The sequence below is a fragment of the Erpetoichthys calabaricus genome, chromosome 1 (genome assembly GCF_900747795.2).
Source record: "Erpetoichthys calabaricus chromosome 1, fErpCal1.3, whole genome shotgun sequence".
Taxonomy (NCBI): Eukaryota; Metazoa; Chordata; class Cladistia; order Polypteriformes; family Polypteridae; genus Erpetoichthys; species Erpetoichthys calabaricus.
This window is the reverse complement of record NC_041394.2, coordinates 129,501,005-129,523,354: the sequence shown is the minus strand read 5'-3', so window position 1 is coordinate 129,523,354 and position 22,350 is coordinate 129,501,005. Positions and strand designations below refer to the sequence as shown.

The following is a 22,350-nucleotide window of genomic DNA, read 5'->3' as shown; positions in this document are numbered from 1 at the left end:
TAAAAATGATAAAAGTTCGAACATAAGCATGTGGGGTATCATTTTAGATTTTATCAAGGTCAGTGTTTATGAATAATGATGTAATTTCTTTCCTCCTGTAATGGAGACCCTCAATAGACCCTCTAGCCCTCAACAGACCACTATTCGAGAGTGAAAAATGACAATTTCCTATTATAATCAAGAATATTAATACTTTAACATTTAAAATGAAGCACACATTTAAATATTTCAAATATCTAACATATTCCTGCTTACTATGTACTTCAACCTAATCAAGTAAATCATTACATTGCTTAAGAACACCCTGAATTAGGATGGTTTACTCCACATTTTTTATATATGTAGTTACAGTATTGTATAATGCATTCATTTCTTAAATTCTTTTCATAAGAATAAACTAGAGTGTCTTCTCTGCTGCTAACCTCTTAAATATCTGCTTAGAAATGTCATAAAAGGATTGGCTTCTTACATTACTTGAGGGGTGCTAATAAAATTCTTTGACTACCGTAATGTGTGTCATGGCAAACTTCAACCCTAAAGTTATACAACAAGATGACACAACTCTGACCAGCTGCAATCTACCACAAAGTGATAACAATTATACAACACACTTTTTTTGGATTATGACCATTTTCTGGCCTCTGATTATTAGGTGGGTGGGCCTGGGTCTTGAGCTCAAAAGCCAACTGATTTCTAAGTCTTTCTCAATAAGCAAATGTATCTTAAAATATCACCCAGCACTGAAATAATATGAATTGTGGTGCTACCTGGTGCAGCTTAACCATGGTGGGTCCCGTCTTCTCCTTTTCCTCATACTTTTCCACCTTCGACTGTAGCCGCTTATAGTCCTGCAGTGTCTGCTCTCTCCTCTTTACTGCCATGTTGAGGCTTGGAAACACGCTGCTAAATCTAACAGACAGAAAACAATTTTTAGAAACTAGACTCTTACTAGTCAACATTTCAAACATGAGCCTACAAAAAGATGAGTATAAGAGCAGGAATTTCATTAGGTGAAACTAGATATTATTTGGTAAAATCTTATCTTTGGTATGTTAAAAAAATAACAAATAACAAACGTTTAATGACATTATACATTTAATCTGAGATATAACACAGTGTATTGTCAATGTAACCAAACTCTTAGAAAAAGCTCAATTTATGCCAGTAACCAAACATTTTTCTACAGAAGAATTATACCACTGTTTGCATCCCATTGTATAGACAATGGAATTGAGATTTAATTTAAATTTCCATCATGAACTTCCTTATGGAAATAGCACACATATCCATCAGAGTAGTTTCTGAAATTATTTTCCTAATGTGGGGGCCTGAGGAGCAACAATCCACCCCAACAGAAATGGCATCAAAGCAGGAGCTAATTCCAGGACCAGAGACAAGTCTATCAAAGAACACTCATGAATACTGCACAGCCTTGTTCAGTCACACCAAGGATGAAGCTCATGTAACTCCACCCAAGGTTCAAGTGCTATGAGTAAGTGATGTTACTGATGCCAAATCATTAAATAGTACTTTAGATTTCTAAGTTGTCTGTATGCAGAGGTCAAGGAGTCAATTATAATCAACCAATTAACTCTTATTGTAAACACAGAAAAGTTTTGGATAGTCAGTGCCCTGGAAGTAAAAACTAACATAGCATTCGTTGAATGTCCCTTTGACAGCAGTGGATGAGCCAGAGCATTTAAGGTGAAAATGGGTCATCTTCATATAGCAAGCCCAGTGTATACAGCATTTTCTCTGAAACAAGAATTCTTAATGAAGTGTGGCCTTTGACATTGTTGGGTGTTGTGGATAAAACCTGTTTTCATATTGGGTGCAAAGACTGAAATGGTGATGGAGCTGGAGCCTAATCCAGCAAGCACAAGGTGCACACCATGGTCAGTATAGTATCATAAATCCATCTAACCTGTATGTCTTTGTAGTGTTGGAGGAAAATCACACTGACATGTGGTGATCTACCTACTGTAAGACAGCAGCGCTACCACTAAGTCACTTTGCCACCCACTCTGTAACATGTTGTACACAATCTGACATGAGTAAAAACATTCCTGACATAAATCAATTCCTGCTTTTCTTAGTGACTTGGCTTTTGTTAATGGTCACTAAAAAACATAATTTTAGAGGAAACTATTATTTTGCCCTCCTGTGAGTTGACCATGTGCAGGAGGAAAAGGGGCCGGGTGGGTGCAATGTGACCTGGGCAGCAGTCAGAGCCACAGGCCTCGGCAGACTGGAACTCAGACACACAAACTGACTCTGGGGATGTTGAATGGTACCTCTCTTGGGGGAAGGAGCTGGAGCTGGTGGGTGAGGCTCAGAGCTGCCAACTAGACATAGTTGTGCTCATGTCTACTCACTTGGTTCTGGAACCAAACCCCTCGAAAAAGGATGGACTCTTGTTTACTCTAGAGTAGCCCAGGGGGAAAGAAATTGGTGGGAGTGGGCTTTTTATTGAGTTCCTGTCTTGTCAATACCATGTTAGACTTTGTCTCGGAGAACTAGATGGCTGCCTCTGTGCAGCTGAAGGTCATGAGAGAGAGTACTCAGGCTGCCATATGTGCTTATGCACCAAATGTCAGTTCGGAACACTTTGACTTCTAGGAGTGCCTGGAGAGGATTCTGGAAAGGGTTCCAGCTATAGACTCCCTAGTCCTGCTGGACAATGTGACGATGCCGGTCCCCTACAGACTCCCTCTTCCCACATGGGAGTCTGATGAAGTAACACCATCGATAGTTACAGTATGACCAAGATGAGCTGACAAATGAGGACAATTCTCAGATGAAGTGCCCAAGTGCTTTTATTAAAAAACAGTCAAAACAAAAGTAAAATCAACAAGTGTCAATTGTACAGTGTTATAAAAAACAGTACATATATAAATCCACAAAAATCATTGTGAAAAGTGGGGATAAAAAAATTAATAAATAAATCCATTAAAAGATCAGAGGTTAAAATGCAGGCTAACTCCTCCCGATCTCAGCCCACCTCCTTCTCATTCTCCCCGGCTCACCAATTGCTCCCGTAGCCAGAGCAGACTCAGCAGCCACGAGCTCCATTATGCCAACCCCCGTCTAGACTGCCTCTGGACATCGCAGCCAGACCATCCAAGGTCGGCTCTCCTCCCCTTCTTCCTTCGTATTCAATTGGTCGCACCTTGGAAGCCTAGGGAGGGCACCTGCCTTGCTCGCCACACTCCACCCGAATATTCAGTGGGGCAAACTAGCCCCTACAGTGACACAGTCAACGCTCCTTCGTGGGGACCCAGCTCATACTGCTTCCTCCTTCCAGGTGGCCACATCATCGCCAAGACTGCCTTTCATGTCTTTTAACCTCTTTCCTTTCCATCTTTTTTCTTCCTCTTGTTTTTTATTCCTCTCCCTGTTGTGCCAGCTCATGTATATTTATATACACACACACGTCTCCATAGGCACAGAGCCTTAATCACCCGCAGCAGGAAGCCAATGAAGCAATTGAGAACGATCGCACCCGCACGTGCAGGTGCAACTCACCCCAACTACCTCATTAACTCCCTGCAGTCATGCAATCGCTCCCACAAAGAGTGACATGGCTTTATGGATTTAAAACCTGGCCTTTTAATTTTTGAAGCCGTGGACCCGCTATACCACAGATGACTTCAACGCTAATGTCGGTAATGATGGAGACACCCGGAGAGGCATGACTGGTAGGAACGGCCTTGCTGATCTAAACCTGACCAGTGTTTTAACATTGGACTTGTGTTCTAGTCATGGTTTGTCCATAACAAACATCATGTTCAAAAATAAGGTGGCTCAGAAGTTTACTTGGTACCACAGCACCTTAGGCCAAAGATCTGTGATAAATTTCATATGTTCTGGACCCTTGGATGAGGAGAGGGGAAGAGATTTCAACTGATCATCAACTGGTGGTGAGTTGGGTCAGATGGTGGTGGCACCTGGACAGACCTGGTAAGCACAACTGAATAGGGAGGGTGGACTAGAAACATTTCGGGCAGACCCCTGTCCAGAAGACTTTCAACTCCAACCTCTGAAAGAGCTTCTCCCACATCCCAGAGGAAAATGGGGACAGAGGCTGAATGGGCTTTGTTCAAAGCCTCCATTATGGAAATGGCTGCAATGAGCTGTAGCCTGAAGGTCATAAATGCCACTCGAGGTGGCAACCCAAGGCCAGAAGTGAGATATACAATCCGTCTGGAAAAGGAGGTCTTCCATGTATGGTTAGCATGGGAGACTCCCAAAGCAGCAGAGAGGTACCATCAGGCCAAAAAGGTTATGGCCTTGGAAGTCAGGAAAGCAAAAACCCAGATGTGGGAGGAGTTGAGATAGACCTGATCTGGATTACTCTTAAATGAAACACTGCCAATAAGGAATAACAGAAAGCGCAATGCAGCTATCTGTCAAGGATATAATCTACATTTCACGGGGAGATCACCCCTGACAGATACAAATATCAAGGGAAAATACAAAAAAAAAAAAAAAAAAAAAAAAAGACGGGCATGCGGACAGGATTCTCTGTATGATATCTCTCTTAAAGTCAGAAGAAAAGAAGAGTTACAGTAATCCCTCGCTATATCACACTTCGACTTTCGTGGCTTCACTCTATCGCGGATTTTATATGTAAGCATATCTAAATATATAACACAGATTTTTCGCTGTTTCGTGGGATTCTGCGGACAATGGGTCTTTTTACTTCTGATACATGCTTCCTCAGTTGGTTTGCCCAGTTGATTTCATACAAGGGACACTATTGGCGGAGGGCTGAGAAGCTACCCAATCAGAGCACACAGTTAAGTTCCTGTGTGCTGATTGGCTCAGCGACGGAGCACAGAATTCGATTCCGCTGCATTAACCAGGAAGTCTCATCTCGCTCATTCAGCATCAACGTGCTCCTGCTACTGCTTCAGGGGCCATGCTAACGATTTCCGAAAAGGTAAAAGTTTTGGATATGTTGAAGGAAGGGAACAGCTACACCGCTGCAGGACGCCATTACGGCATCAATGAGTCCACGATTCTTTTTTATTTAAAAAGGAGGAAAAGAATATAAGATCTATGGCCGCAGTGTCCTTTAACCAGGGTGCAAAACGAGTTGTAAGTGGATGTAATAAGGCGGTAGTCCGGATGGAATCTGCTTTAGGGATTTGGATTGAAGACTGCCGGAAGAAGAACAACTGCGGTGCTACACAGTCGCCTGAAGAGGCTCCTTTAAAAGAGATGTAACGCTCTCCTTTGTTGTGCAGTAAAATTAAACTCATCGTTATCGGACAAGTCGCCGTGTCATTGTTGGTAACATAATTAATTTTCTACGTACAGTACTTATTACATGTACACAGTTTAGTATCACTGTACACACATTTTACTGTATACAATTTTTCTTGCATTGTACGAATTTATTGCTGGTGGCCTGTCTGTCGTAATGGCTGTAACATATGTGATATCGGAGACGGTCGATATCTTTAAAATAATATTTAGGTTTTACTGTATATAAACAGTGTGTTTACATACATAATTTCAATGAATCTTACCTAATATCTAAGAGAATACAAAGGGTTTATGCTGTATAATTGTGCGGGAAATGTTTATAAGAGTGTGGGCGAGTTTAGAACATATGGTTTTTACTTCGCGGATTTTCACCTTTCGCGGGGGGTTCTGGAACACAACCCCCGCGATCGAGGAGGGATTACTGTAAACAGATATTTTAGAAGGTCAGTTGCTGAACTGGTGCATTCAGATAGTATAGATCATTTAATGATGATTTCTGTTATTCCTTATTGGCAGTGTTTCATTTAAGAACAATCTATATCAAGAAATGAAAGGAGAACTGGAGCTGCGTGGTTGTTTCTGAATGCCGATCGGTGATTAGAAATATAAAATGAACAGAACATTACTGCTTCACAAATAACTAATGTTTTTTGCTGTATATCACAGTATAAACTACCACCCCAAAAAATGCAAGCACCATTGGAGACACATAGCAATGATTAAGTGAGCAATGTCTTGGGTTAGAGTAAGAAGGGACGAAAAAAGAGCCAGAGAGGTTACTGTCATCCTTTACTTACAAGGCATGAGATTATGAAAGAATTCAATCTCAGGAGAAAGTCAGTTTTAGTCTGTGCACTAAACACACAGTAACATCTTAACTAAAGATGTTCACTGGAAAACTTAAGACGGACCTGTACATGTGCCTTCTTGAGCAGGGGGTCCTTGCCGGCACTGCAAGATGTCAATTCATTACGGCATAGTGCGTTACCAATGGTGTTCTTGGCAACTGTGGTCCCAACTGCCTTCAGATCATTAACAAGCTCTTCCTGTGTAGTTTTGGGCTAATCCCTCACCTTTCTCAATCATCCTCAACCCATGACACAAGATCATGCATGGAGCTCCATACTGAGGGTGATTGGTGGTCATTTTATATTTCTTCCATTTCGGAAGAACAGCTGTCACCTTTCTCACATTGGCATATAGCTAATCTGTGGGAGACAGAATTCTGGCTAGGTTGTAAGGGATCAAATACTTATTTCTCTCAATGACATGCAAATCAATTTATAGCTTTTATGTAATGTGCTTTTTCTGGATTTCTGGTCAATATTCTGTCTCTCTCCATTTAAATAAAACCATAAAAAATATCTTGTTAACTAATCAGATAGATAGATAGATAGATAGATAGATAGATAGATAGATAGATAGATAGATAGATAGATAGATAGATAGATAGATAGATAGATAGATAGATAGATAGATAGATAGATAGATAGATAGATAGATAGATAGGGATTATAAAACTTAAATGTTGGCACATGAATGTGTGTGAGCTTACGTGTAAAAAGAATAAAACTAGACATTAAACTAGAAGTTAATAAAATCACCTCACACATCCGTTGTATGCTATGCTCAAAGAGCATTCTGACAAGTGGTACCTGTTACATTTTTTTTCAATCAAGTATGCACTTAAGGTAAGATATTTTCATGTATGCGAAACCCACGCACTAAAGCTGATTTTCTCCAGAGACTAAATTCTCTCATAATCTTCTGCCTGCAAGTAAGGACGGACAGTAAATGCTCTGGGTATTTATCAGTCCTTTCTCATGCTAACACAGGACATCACAAGCATAATCACTAGTGTGTGAGTTTGTGTGTATTCTTGGGGGATTGGTGGGCCAGTTTATTTATAAAGACAGCTAAACATCATTTATCTGTGAAGCAGTAATATTTTGATCATTATGTATCCCTGATCACTTATTTGCATTCAGAAGAAATTGCACAGCTCTAGTTTTCACTCCACAAAGATGATTATCTTTTTGGCAAAAGGCACTCTTATTCTTCCTGATGCAGGTCACCCTTAGATAAAACTCAGCCAAAAAGAAATAACAGAAATTGCAATGCGACTCTGTGTCAATAATAAAATAATGTTTCATGAGGTGATAAAAGGAATGCATTGCGGCTGCGATTAAAGCTTTCTGACAACTCACGGGGGGACAGAGGGAGCACGGGAGGTGGGCTGTACAAGTTGGGGTGGGATGGACCAGGGTGAGGAGGCGGGAATACAGTATGTGTTACTGTTTTAAATAATGAAAGTAAAGAGAAGTGCTTTGGAATCGAGGACCCCTGCCAAGAAGGCTTCTGAAGTTAGTTAGACCCCTTATATCATTAGAAGATGCTGAGAAATTAATCCACACTTTTGTTTTCAGTCGACTAGATTACTGTAATGCTCTCCTCTCAGGACTACCCAAAAAAGACATAAATCGATTGCAACTAGTGCAGAATGCAGCTGCTAGAATCTTAACTAGGAAAAGAAAATCCGAGCACATCTCTCCAGTTTTGATGTCACTACATTAGTTACCTGTGTCATTTAGAATTGACTTTAAAATCCTGCTTATAGTTTACAAAGTCTTAAATAATCTTGCTCCATCTTATATTTTGGAATGTCTTACACTTTACACTCGTTCCTCCCCCAAACTATGCGACTCTTCAGTTCCACCCGGGGGGGGGGGGGGGGGGGGGGGGGGGTTACTGGTAAACGTTAACATTATATAAAGTTATTGTCTGTTTTTACCTGCATTATTATCAATCTTTAATTTAATATTGTTTTTTTGTATCAGTGAGGTGCTGCTGGAGTATGTGAATTTCCCCTTGGGATTAATAAAGTATCTATTTATCTATCTATCTATCTAAATTCAACGCGTCTTTTTTTGAGGAATTCTCTGACTTGATGTCAATCTTAATTACGAACTATGACGCACTCTTAATAGTCGGCGACTTTAATTTTCATGTAGATAATCAATGTGACCAAAAAGTAAAAGAATTTATGAACCTCCTGGACTCTTTTGATTTGAGACAGCTCGTTAATCAGCCTACACATAAAGCAGGTCATACGTTAGACTTAGTAATTACTAAAGGACTAAAAGTTGATATAAAGCAGGTCATTGATACGGGTCTTTCAGACCATTTTCTTCTACTTTTTAATATAGAAATAATGATAGAAAACACTCATGAGAAGCATATTGTTAAAAAACGCTTCTTTGACTCATCAGCAACTTTAAAACTTACAAACATTCTAACCAATCAGTCCGTTTATAGTGCCAACTATAATAGCGAGGAGAATGTAAATAGTAAGGTGGAAAGATTTAATACTAAAGTGAGGGCTGCTGTTGACATAGTTGCACCTGAAAAGACAGTTAAAAAATCTTCTAGCATTGTTATACCTTGGAAGACCCAAAGAGTGTCTGATTTAAAGAGAACATGCCGTAGAGCTGAGCGTAAATGGAGGAAGACTAAACTAACTATTGACTATGAGATATTAAAAGTTAAAATAACAGAATACAATAACACAGTCCGTCTTGAGAGGCGCTGCTATTTCTCTAAGATTATAAATAACAATGCTAGTAATCCCAGAGTCTTATTTTCGACAATTGATCATCTGTTAAACCCAGGTAACTCAAAGGAATGCCTCCTAAGTACTTCCAGTAAAACCTGTGAGGCTATCGCTGTATTTTTCAATCAAAAAATTAATGATATTAGAAATAACATAGTATATCTCCCCAACACTAAGGATCCCCCGAAACCCCAGTACTCCATAATAAATAAATTAGAGTCTTTCACTAGGATAGATTTACCTGATTTACATAAAATAATTTCTCAAATGAAACCATCCACCTGTGCCCTTGACCCAATACCAACAAATTTTTTCAAAGAAGTATCGGGTGTGCTTATTGATAATGTTCTTGACATAGTAAATTCGTCATTAGATACGGGGGTCTTCCCAGACTGTCTTAAGACTGCGGTAGTTAAACCCCTACTTAAGAAAAATAATCTCGACCCCTCTGCTCTTGAAAATTATAGACCCATCTCTAACCTGCCTTTCTTAAGTAAAATTCTAGAGAAGGCAGTCATTATGCAGTTAAATGAGCACCTCAATAAACATGCTATTCTTGATAAATTTCAGTCAGGTTTTAGAACAAATCACAGCACAGAAACTGCACTCGTTAAAGTAGTAAATGACTTGCGGGTAAATGCAGACAGAGGCCATTTAACTGTTCTCATCCTCTTAGATTTGAGTGCCGCATTTGACACTATTGATCATAATATTCTTAAGAATCGCCTTAGTCAATGGGTGGGCCTCTCTGGCAGTGTCTTAAACTGGTTTGAATCCTACCTGGCAGGGAGAAAATTCTTTGTTAGTTGTGGTAATTATAACTCAAAGACACATGATATTCTATATGGTGTTCCACAAGGCTCTATCCTGGGTCCGCTGCTCTTCTCCATCTACATGCTTCCATTAGGTCAGATTATCTCGGGACATAACGTGAGCTACCACAGCTATGCTGATGACACACAGCTGTATTTATCAATAGCACCTGATGACCCCAAATCTCTTGATTCGCTAACACAATGTCTAACCTGTATCTCAGAATGGATGAATAGTAACTTTCTCAAATTAAATAAAGAAAAAACCGAAATCTTAGTGATTGGCAATAATGGATACAATGAGGCTATTAGAAATAAACTGGATGCATTAGGATTAAAAGTCAAATCGGAGGTAAAAAGCTTAGGGGTAACCGTTGATTGTAATCTGAATTTTAAATCGCATATTAATAAAATCACTAGGACAGCATTTTTTCACCTAAGGAACATAGCAAAAGTTAGACCTCTTATATCATCGAAAGATGCAGAGAAATTAGTTCATGCGTTTGTCTTTAGTCGGCTAGATTACTGTAATGCACTCCTCTCAGGACTCCCCAAAAAAGACATCAATCGTTTGCAGTTAGTGCAGAATGCAGCTGCTAGAATCCTTACCAGGAAAAGAAAATCCGAACACATTTCTCCAGTTTTGATGTCACTACACTGGTTACCTGTGTCATTCAGAATTGACTTTAAAATTCTGCTTATGGTTTATAAAGCTTTAAATAATCTCGCCCCGTCTTATATATCGGAATGTCTGACACCTTATATTCCAAATCGCAACCTCAGATCCTCAACTGAGTGTCTCCTTAGAATTCCAAGAGCAAAACTTAAAAGAAGTGGTGAGGCGGCCTTCTGCTGTTATGCACCTAAAATCTGGAATAGCCTGCCAGTAGGAATTCGCCAGGCTAATACAGTGGAGCACTTTAAAAAACTACTGAAAACACATTACTTTAACATGGCCTTCTCATAACTTCACTGTAATTTAATCCTGACACTCTGTATATCCAATTCATTATAATAACTATTCATTCAAAATTTGTACTAACCCCTACTCTCTCTTCTGTTTCCTTTTCCGGTGTCCTATTGGTGGTGGCTTGTGCCACCACCATCTACCCAAAGCACCATGATGTTCCAACAATGATGGATGGATTAAAAGCCAGAAGTCTGTATAACCATCAGCATCAAGTGACTCCGTGAGAACCCTAACTACAAAGAGGACTATTTCATTTATGTTAGGTAGAATGCCCAAAGGGGACTGGGCGGTCTCGTGGCCTGGAACCCCTACAGATTTTATTTTTTTCTCCAGCTTTCTGGAGTTTTTTTTTGTTTTTTCTGTCCACCCTGGCCATCGGACCTTACTCCTTATTATGTTAACTAAGGTTGTCTTATTTTAATTTCTTTTTTGTCTTTTATTCTTTTTTTCTTCATTATGTAAAGCACTTTGAGCTACTTTTTGTATGAAAATGTGCTATATAAATAAATGTTGTTGTTGTTGTTGTCTATCTCTCTCCAAATCGTAACCTTAGATCTTCAAATGAGTGTCTGCTTAGAATTCCAACAGCTAAACTTAAAAGAAGTGGTGAGGCGGCCTTCTGCTGTTATGCAACTAAAATCTGGAGTAGCTTGCCAATAAGAATTCGTCAGGCTAATGCAGTGGAGCACTTTAAAAAAAAAAACTGCTGAAAACATATTACTTTAACATGGCTTTCTCATAGCTTCATCTTAGTTTAATCCTGATGCTCTGTATATTCAATTAATTATCATTATTATTCATGGTATTCATATTCAAAATCCGCACTAACCCCTACTTTCTCTTCTGTTCTTTTTCCGGTTTTCTGGGGTGGCGACCTGCGCCACCACCACCTGATCAAAGCACCGTGATGTCCCTACATTGATGGAGTAAAGGCCAGAAGTCCACATGACCGTCCTCATCAAGTTCTTCCATGAGAACCATGAATACAATGAGGACTGATCATTTATGTTAGGTAGAATGCCTAGAGGGAGCTGGGTGGTCTCATGGCCTGGAACCCCTGCAGATTTTATTTTTTTTCTCCAGCCTTCTGGAGTTTTTTTGTTTTTTCTGTCCTCCATGGCCAACGGACCTTACTTTTATTCTACATTAATTAGTGTTCCCTTATTTTAATTATTTATTTGTCTTTTTTCTCTTTCTTCATCATGTAAAGCACTTTAAGCTGCATTATTTGTATGAAAATGTGCTATATAAATAAATGCTGTTGTTGAAGTAAAACATGTCGATAGGCATATGTTTCTTGTCTAAAGTATGTACAATAATGACAACAATGTTAAAGCAATGATGAAGCAGAATGGAGACGGTAAATTGTGTTGTGCCTGCCCTTAAATCACAATCATTTTATTCAAACCAATGTATTGTATATATCCGAACCAACCTATATATCCAAACAGAGGTATCTCAAAAAAAAAAAAAAAATAATTACTATATATTATTATTATATATAACATATATATATAGGGCGGCATGGTGGCGCAGTGGGTAGTGCTGCTGCCTCGCAGTTAGGAGACCCGGGTTCGCTTCCCAGGTCCTCCCTGCATGGAGTTTACATGTTCTCCCCGTGTCTGCGTGGGTTTCCTCCGGGCGCTCCGGTTTCCTCCCACAGTGGAGTGCTTGGTGTGTGGGTGTGTTTGTGTGTGTCCTGCGGTGGGTTGGCACCCTGCCCAGGATTGGTTCCCTGCCTTGTGCCCTGTGTTGGCTGGGATTGGCTCCAGCAGACCCCCGTGACCCTGTGTTCGGATTCAGCGGGTTGGAAAATGGATGGATATATATATATATATATATATATATATATATACAGTATCTGTCAAATCCCCTTACGGCGATCGATCCTCGGACATAAGCACCTGAGGCGAAGCATCTGACGTTGTGCCACAGTGTCTGGTTCACTTACTTGAGTGAAGATTGGAGTACAGTATTACATTCTTAGTTCTTAATCTGATTACACTTGACGAATTTACATTCATGAAAATAAATGCTGTTACAATGAAATGTCACAAATGTCATTAAATGTTAGTATTGCAATCTTTTGCAAGTAGTATATATAAAATATTAAAACAAAAAAAAGTAACAAACAAACAGAGCTAAACTAAACTAACTCAATTGACCGCTTTAAGATTAAGACTTGGCTTAGTCAAAGTGCTCTTGTGTGATGCAGTGATGGGTTTTTGCTCAGCTACACATAAGCCTTGACATACTAAATTCACTCTCTGAAATACAGCTGGAAGTATTGAGTACACGGAGGAGTAGATCCACTTTTTATTTAAATGAGTACTAAAAAGTTAAAGCATCTTTTGCCTTACATTATAAAGTAAATGTGATGGAATTTTAAAATTATATTTTAAATTAAAATTTAAAAAAGGAGTGTAATTAAATAAAAGAAAGAAATGTGCTATGACAGCAGAGTTTGCACCAAGGGTTTAAAAATCAAGGGAGTGACAGAGCCCCGGTTGCTCAACTTTCCCCTGAATTAAAAGCACAGAATAAAACTGGCCCACAGGTAAAAATAATTATAGACCTCTGTCTTATGCATTAAATGTTTAAATGGGTACAAAAAACATTTAAACTTCATAAAAAAATGTCACATTCCTACTTTAAACACAGCAGCTTACACATTTAGACTTATTTCTCCCTAATCTCCAAATTTTTTGTTTTGACTGGCTTACAAATCTTGCATACAAGCTTGCATGAATCATGTGGTTTTCTATTCCCATTTGCCACAAAGCCAGAGTATTTCCAGACACCATTTCAGTTGTCAGTTAAGCGTACTGGTGAAAGCTCTAATGCTGCTGAAGTTGCCTTATTAGTAACACCTGTGAGAGGTTGGAAGAGGGACTGCAACTCGAGGTATGGTGACCTGGAAGTGCATTCATAATGTAGGCTATAAAATTGATACCATATAAAATGAGCACTGAAGTAATTTTAAAATGTTAAAATCGATACCTCTCAATATTTTGATACATTTGACAGGCCTAATTTTTAGTATTATTTATTTATCAGCGCCTGCTCTCTAAGTGACTTAGAATAAAAAACTATTTTTACGGGAGACACTGTCAGATCTACAAACCCTCACTAACAAGTCTACAAACAAGTCTGGATGAAAATATTGTACAGCAAATTGTAATCAAGAAAATTTTTAATAAAAAACTGCAAATGTGTCAAACCTAAAGTCCACTAGATAGGTACTAATATAGGCAAGCAAAAATAAAGTAAAATAGTGAGTTACCATTGTAGTTTGAGAACCCCAAGTGTGGAAAAAAAAGTTAACTTAAAAGCAACAATTGGCTTCTGGTCGAGAGAGCTGGAAGAAAATTCTGCAGGTTGCTTGGTTATAATGATTTATCTTTGCACTAATTAATTCTAGGATTTAGATAAATCATTAATGCACTTATTTTAATCTTTTTTTCTGAATATGTTTTGCCCACAAATCAGTGGCCATCGAAGGTTTTTAATTGTCCTATAGTAAAATATAATATAATCTTGCTATGCCACAACCTTCCAGCAGAGAGCAGTGAGGAAGCATATGTGTCTATGGGAATGAAAAATCAGAGCAGGTCTTATGGAACAGAATCACAAAAATTCTTCACCAGACTGTATCATGGCCTGTAATCTCCCCCCAAAACATGTACAACTAGTTTATAATACACTATTCAGATATTACTGTAATTTACATTAACATTTGTTCACATTGCCTGCTAAGGATGATGAACCATATGGTACCAAAATGCTGCAAAAAATATTTGCAAAAAGGAGAGGAACAAGGCAGAAGGCCTGATTTTCCCCTTTCAATTAGTGTTTAATACCAGAATCTGTATTCATGTCATATATAGTGTGTACATTGTTTAGGGAATGTACTGAATCACAGTTTACCCTTACTCAGTAGCTGTCTGGTTTTAAAGTAAGTGTAGATTCTTTTTAGGTAACTATGAAATGAGACTAAGGGTACAATATGTAACACACCTTAAGTAAGGAGTTAAAGATACTATTTATCAAACTGCTTGCCTATATAAGTTTGCCAAAGAGAATTAGAAATCAAATCTAAAGTGCAAATGTTTCAAATGTAGGAGCTATTACAGAGATGCATTTAAAAATATGAATAACTTATAAAATGATATCTGCAAGTAAACCAATAAGAATAAAATTTACAGTACCTTTGATTACACACGATCTTGATCAATGAATTGATTTTTAGGGAAGCTTAGAGACTTTGGTCAGACTAGATATTTGCCAATAGTGTGATACTAGTAAGCAACTAACGTTAATAATGACAGGAACATGTTTTTGTAAAATATATACTGAATTTCTATATTATCACATTTACTGCAGTTTATATTCACCATTATTCAACAACTACTTCCAAGAGAAGTAGAGAGAGTTATTTGTCTGAAACTTTACTAAATACATTCAATTTTTCTTTTTTTATTGTGAAGGAGGCAGCTGTTAAGACCTCCCAAGCTTGCTGTCTAAAGGGCTAGGTCATGACTCGGGAGTGAAAGTATCCTGAGGACATGTAGTCTCCAGGTTGGCTCACACAGCGCTAGGAGTGTTCCACACAGGAAGTGGGAAGGGAGGAGCTGAACGTCACCTGTGCTTTGTGAAAAGCAAGCTGGGGCTGTCCTGCCCACGCTCAGATTGTACATGATCATCTTGGCCTGCTTATGACAGAAGAGTGGGAAAAGGGTGTGAGGCAGCAAGCAGTTAAAGAAAAAATGCATGCCTTTGTTTTCTCTGAAACTATATGAAAAGTTAGGAATTTCAGAATGAAAAGCCCCACGGCTTCCACAAAACCTGCACTGGTTTCTGCCAGTTTCTTCAGAAGAGGCATTTGCCAACTCTCAGTAGCATTGCATGTAATCAGTGACAAGCAAGCTCAACTTTCAGGATTATCATTCTTTCAACCAACTGTAGATGTTCAAGCTGATTAATGAACAAAGATGTGCAATAATGTATAGTTTATTTTGTTTTCTCAAGAAATTGAAGAAAATGTAGCAAAAAAAAACAAAAAAAACGCTACCCTTCCACTGTAGCTACTTTTAGAATAAGTAACAGTGGATCTAGCCAAGTTTTTTGTGCCATCCTTTCTTATAATCCATCCAACATTAAAAAAAAGTTTTAAGTTTTATTCCGCCCTGCTGACAGCCGATATAGATTATAGATATCTATATATAACTGTGCGGATAACTATAATCATGTCCATTGCTGGTATTCAAACATGCTTTAGTCACGAAAAGCAGTTTTATTTACAGTATACTTTATTATTATATTTAGTTACACTAATTTTCTCTAAGAATTTTCTTTAAGTGTGAAACTATAGTTAGAAGAAAGGCCTTCCATAAAAAGATTATGACATAGTTAATATGTGTAAGTAGGACAAATGGTTTCACTTTAACTTCATCTTTAGGTGTGCAGAGAACCCTTAAAAGCAGTATGACACTTCTGAAGCTCAGGAAGAATCTGGTTTTAATTATATGGATGTTCAGTTTTTTGATGATTTATTGCAGATAAGCTACATAATGAACACATAATGAACACACATAGTTCACAGGGAAACTTACTCATCATTTACTATTGCTTTTATATGTGATCACTATCATTAATATTTATATAATTTATTTCATTTGATTTGATGAGCACATTAGGAAATCATTATGAGTTAGTATTTCACTGTGGAAATCATGACTCTCAAGCAGCCTGTACATGTCATTTTGTGCACTAGTCACGTACTTTTTACGTTGCTCACGCTTTTAGTTTCCAGCACCACTTGCTGAAGCATAGGTATTAAAGAACTACAACTTTTCAAACAACTGGGTATATCAGCTCCATATATCAGTTCCAGCTACTTCCTGAACTCGCTCATCTCATTTCAATTTAGGGAAGTAGGCTGTCATAGTATATCCAAGCAACACTGGTTGCAATACAAAAAACAGCAGTGAGCAGGACAGTCTCACAATCACTCATGCAGTGACAGTGCAGTCATGAATTTAGCTAGCTTGCACATACTTGGGATGCACATGGAACCTGGAGAAATTGACACAAAGCCACACAAACAAGTAGAGGGGCCAACACAGTTACCAGGTGGGGATTCAAACCCAGTCTCCAAGGGAGCAGCACTAAGCACAGGGCCACCCTGTTACTTCTAAATCAAAGAGAAAATATTTTAAAGCACTGTATTGTATTTTTTATGTTTGTATAGCATTAATCTCTTTACAGAGTAGTACTTAAAACTCCATATATTTTTTTCATCTATAGTATTACTAATTGCTGTCAGTGCATGTGTGCAGTGAATTTATTTAATTTTATTTTTTACTACATAAGCCAAATTGAAACGGATTATGATAATTTCATTTTTTTTCATTAAAAGACAAAGATATTTTCAGTTTTATAAAGACAGCCAATTGGGGGGAAAATACATTGCATCAGTTTATTTACAGTAAATGTTTAAAGACAGGTGAATATCACGAAAATTTTACAATTTTTTGTGATTGTTGCTCTTCGTTTTGAAAATATGATTATTTTTAACGTTACCTTCATCATCTTCATACTCCTCATTAACTAAATGCTCTGCAGCACATGCTTGAATGCTTTTATTATGAAACCACTCAAAAAAACAAAGGCTGGTCTTTAAATCAGGAAAGAGACAAGCACATCATTATTTTCTGCCGCTCAGTGACCACGCTGCAACACACCTTCCTTGCAGCTGGCTGGGGATAGGTCTGCTTCCCACTCATCCATACCATTCTCTCAAATTTATTCACTTTATAGCAATTCACTTCTTGTTTCTACACACATACATAGACACACACATTCAACGAAACACAAAACAAAGAAGTTTGAAAGAGAGCACTAGAATGCTCTGAAAGGTATATAAACAATTAGTACCAGTTCATAAGTAGGAAAGAACAGAGAGAGAAGGATGTTGGCTAAGCTGTTGGGCATCATGAACAATGCCTCCCACCTGATAAGTGCAATTAAGCTTCTTTTTTATTTTTAAATAATAAGACATAATATAACCTCTGGTTAGACTTTACTTTTCTACCATTTTAACTTGTTAATTTTAATTAGACTAAGGTATGTTATCTATTTGTCTGTCTATCTATCTTGGGATTATTAAAATAAGCCGTTAAGAATATATTTTCACATTCTGAACTGGATACATGTTAGAGAATGGGTGAATGAATGAAAAGAATATTTGACTCAGCATTAGAGAGGAATTTGCCTATTAATAATATGTATTATATATGGAAATCAAAATATTAACTCTCTCATCATAAATCTGCCAGCAGAAAAAATAATTACACTATATCTAAAGACCCACTTAACCACACTTCTGTGGTAAAAATAAGCTTAATCTTTTCACCTGTTAAATGAAAAGTAATTTATGCTATAGGTCATAACACCTATCCCTTCATTGTGATGCTGCTTATTTATCCTTCTTTACTTTCTATGCAAAAAAGTACTTAACTTGTTTTTTATATAAAAAAAAGAAGTGATTCCTTATCTTGACTTGATGCTTAAAACTATATTCAAACCTCACTGGTACCACTAGGAAAATAAAAACTTAATATTATCTTTATTTTAAACAAACTGAAAGTACCATGATTTTTATGGAATAAATGGTAAGATGAACTCATTTAATTCTGAATATTCAGATCCCAAATGAAAATTAATGTTTAGTTTATATCTTTTAAACATAATTATTTGTGTAAAGCACCAGCTAATAATACATGTGTCTCACATCTAAAGAAATCTCATTATTAACATCCCATGATGAAGAAATTCTCCTATAAACAAGGTTTAAGAATGCCACCTATCTCCCCTTTAACAGTAGTGTGCTTCAGCTATCATTACAGGATAACTGAGAGTTGAAATTATGTGTATAAATCAAAACAAAATGAAGTTATTTTGAAAAGACAATGAAAATGTGAACATGTAGTAGAATATATGTAAAAGAAAACAAAGAACTAATCACAATTCACAATAATCCATCACTAAGGATTTCTATAGGATCCAGATATAAATACTACTACCTAAATTAAAAGTTAGCTTGAAACACAATCAAAATCGAAATCTACTATTCATAGACATCACCAGGTGCTGAGCATTTCTTGTGATGCTCTGCCAAGACCTCTAATGCAGCCATCTTCAGCTCCTGGCTTGTTTCCTCAAGTTTTTTTGTTCAGCACGTGGTAGGCATTCTCAATTGGAATTAAGTCAGGTCACTGGCTTGGCCATTCAAGCATTTTCAATTTTTAGCTTTGAAAAACCCCTGTGTTGCCTTAGCAGTATATTAAGGATCATTATCTTGTTGTAGGATGAAGTGTCCAATGAGTTCAGAAGCATTTACAGGAACTTAAGCAGATAAAATGTTTCTATGCACCTCAGAATTCACTGTGTAGCTGCCATCAGCAGTTCCATGTACATCATCAATGAAGATAAGTGTGCAAGTACCTGTGGCAGCCATTCATGCCCAAACCATAAGACCTCAACCACCATGTTTAACAAATGAGGTGGTATGCTTTGGATCTTGGATATTTTCTCTCTGCCTTCACACTCTGCTCTTGCCATTACTATGATACTTGTTAATCTTTGTCTTGTCTCTTCACAAGACCTTTTTCCAGAATTCTGTGGGCTCTTTTACATACTGTACTCTGGTAATCCTGTTTTTGTGGCTAACTAGTGGTCTGCATCTTGAAGTGTGGCCTCTGTACTTCTGTTCATGAAGTCTTCTGCGGATAGTAGTCTCAGGCACATACACATCTGCCTCCTGAAGACTGTTTCAGTTCCGTCAGATATGCATTTGTCGCTTTTATTTTGTTTTTACCATAGTGAGAATTGTTATGTGATCAGCAGTGGAGATCTTCCTTGGCCTACCAGTCCCTTTGTGATTATTGAGCTCTTCAGTGCATTATTTCTTTTTAATAATATTCCAGAGAGTCGCTTTACGTAATCCTAAGGTTTTATCAATATCGCTAATGATTTTATTCTTTTTTTTATCAGCCGCATAAAGGCTTCTTTGACCTTCACTGGCACAGCTCTTGTCCTCAGGTTGAACAATGGCAAGTACAGACTCCAAAGGTAATGAGCTGGTAGAGGCAAGACTAGGTATCTTATGCCTTGCACTAATGAAGCAATGAAAAACACCCGAGTAATAACAAACACCTGTGATGCCAATTATTCCAAACATTATGGTGCCCTGAAATGCTGTAATTTAAACATGGTATGACTGAAATATATGCAAATACCCTCAAAGTGAAATCTGCAATGTGTGCTCCAATAACGTCTGAATAGTTCAGTTTGTAGTTTTAAACTGTGGAGCAAAAGGGTAAATCTAGGAAAAATGTGTCTTTGACCCACACATTATGGCGGGCACCATAAATAAATGAAAGGAGTCAGATCAGTTTGCTTTCACTGAAATAATCATTCCTCACAGAATGTAGCATTTTCTTATATTCTTTTATTTACCCTGTGGGAAAACTAACTTTGCAAGCATTTTCATTTTTGTTTTCTGTGGGTAGCTAAACTTTGCTATTTCTAAATTTACTCATCTTGCAGTGGAATCCTTTTTAATTAAAACACCCAAAAACAGCCTTGCAAAAAAAAAAAAAAAAAAAAAAGATCTGATGCTAAAGGGCACAGAGTATGATGCTCAGAGTTTCTGGGTGTGTCAGGTGGCTGATCTGGAAATAGCGACAGGAATTTAAAGCCTTTTCTTTAATCCTTCTATCTGGCACTTTTCTCAGGAAAGCCTTCACGCCAAATGACCGCCTGGCTAGGTTACTGACACATCACAACACGTCTACAACACAGACATGAGTTGCATACAAACTTTCAAAGCTTTTAATGCAGAAACAAATGCAGATTAAATATGTACTAAAAACAAATCAATGCTCCTGCAGTTTTGATTAGCCAATATTCAGATTCAACTATGTAAGAAGATGGACTTTACAGATTTAGGTGTGCTGAATCCATTTCTGAAATTGAAATTTCTCTATCACAGACTGATTCTGTGAGATGCTGGATACACTGAAAATCGATATCTTGAAATAAATTGCTGATTTTTCAATAATAAGTTTCATTTGTTTAATGGCATAATATTATTCATGTTCATATTTTGAGCTGAAAATAGCATTCTTCCTTGTTCCTGACATTAATTGAGATGGAAGCAACCCAAAATCAATTATAAACTTTTGTTCTTAACCAGTATTTTTTTTTCACAAAAACAACTTATGAAAAAAAATGTTTTGCTGTTCTAGTTCAATTTTTACTGTCCACAACAAGACAATAAACAGAATGAATCAAAAGTGTTTAAAGAATGATTTTTTTTTTTTTTAATAGACTAGGGGGCTTTGCCCCTGCTTGGTTCGCTCACCAACCCCTGCAAGCCACTTTGAGATTCTGCCTCTCACGTATGTGGATGCGGATGTACAATTTAAACAGATTGTTATTTTCATGGGAATTGTTACATACAGTATGCATAATAGAACTAAATATTTTACATTACAGTGAGTACTTAACCATATTAAAAAATAGTAAAATTGAATAATTTGAAAATAAATTATGTTTCATGTTGCATTCGAGTTTTTCATTGCATTATATGATTTTGTTCTGTTTGGCTTTGAAATTAACACGCAAATATTTTTTAAACTTACACTTTAACTGTAAAACAATTTTTTAATAAATTTTCATCAATATCGCATTGAATTTTGATTCTGTGTTTGGACTTGCATCGTGACAACATAACATATAAGAGAATTTCGTTTCTTTCTCTCTAATAAATAAACCAAATTTTTTGAACTTTTGTCTCTGTAATATGTTAATTGTTATAGCAAAAGCTATTCTAACGGGAAACTGTAAACGTTTTAATACAAATGGCATATCAAGATCTCCTTTGTTGTCTAATGTTATCCAAGGAAGATTACCTTTCTTGGGCAAGGTTATCATAGTTTTGCCTTTTTATATTAGTATTTTTTCTAACCTTACTTGGAAATCCAGTTTAGTTTTAATTTTCCTTCTTCATGTATTTTTAGTTTTATTTTACAAAGACATTTCTATTTTGTTTATATATTTTATATTTTATATATATATTAGTTTCAGTTTTAGTAATTATAGTATGGTTAAAGAGCTACTATGGAGTTTAGTTTTTGTGTCACAATGAGACAGAACTGTACAGTTAACGGGTTTGGATATAATACGAGCAGAATGTTAGTGGAAGTTTACTACACTACACAACACAGTTTACTATTTGGTTTTGTTTTTTTCTGATAAAAACAAGCCTAATCAAAACCAGGTACTGAATATGAACACTTTTACACAATTTTATAATTTTTTAAATATTTTCTATATGTCATTTGTGCTGAACAAATCTGCACTGACTGTTGGCACTTTTTTTTCCTTTTATTGCCCAAATATGGGCTAATTTGTAATGAAATTTAGGGGAATTTTAAGGTGTGAGGGTTTTTTATTCTAAACGTCTACAGTGCACAACATATCCTGCATCAACAACACTGTGCTTATAATGAATGCCTTCAATATTGCACTAAAAAATCTCAAACACTGGGCTTTGTTATTTTCTACCAGCCATATTGATCTCTGAGCAGAGCAGAGCAGAGCAGGTAGTAAGAGTATGGACA

General features: G+C 37.1%; 1 protein-coding gene across 2 annotated transcripts in view; it reads right to left on the bottom strand.

The window, feature by feature from the left end:
- Positions 1-22,350, bottom strand: part of bin3 (bridging integrator 3) — a 266,316-nt gene that overhangs the window by 60,236 nt on the left and 183,730 nt on the right. For both annotated transcript variants that reach the window (XM_028806128.2, XM_051935652.1), the window contains exon 7: positions 768-909. In XM_028806128.2, the coding sequence (XP_028661961.1) occupies positions 768-909 (142 nt within the window). The remainder of the gene's footprint in view (positions 1-767; positions 910-22,350) is intronic.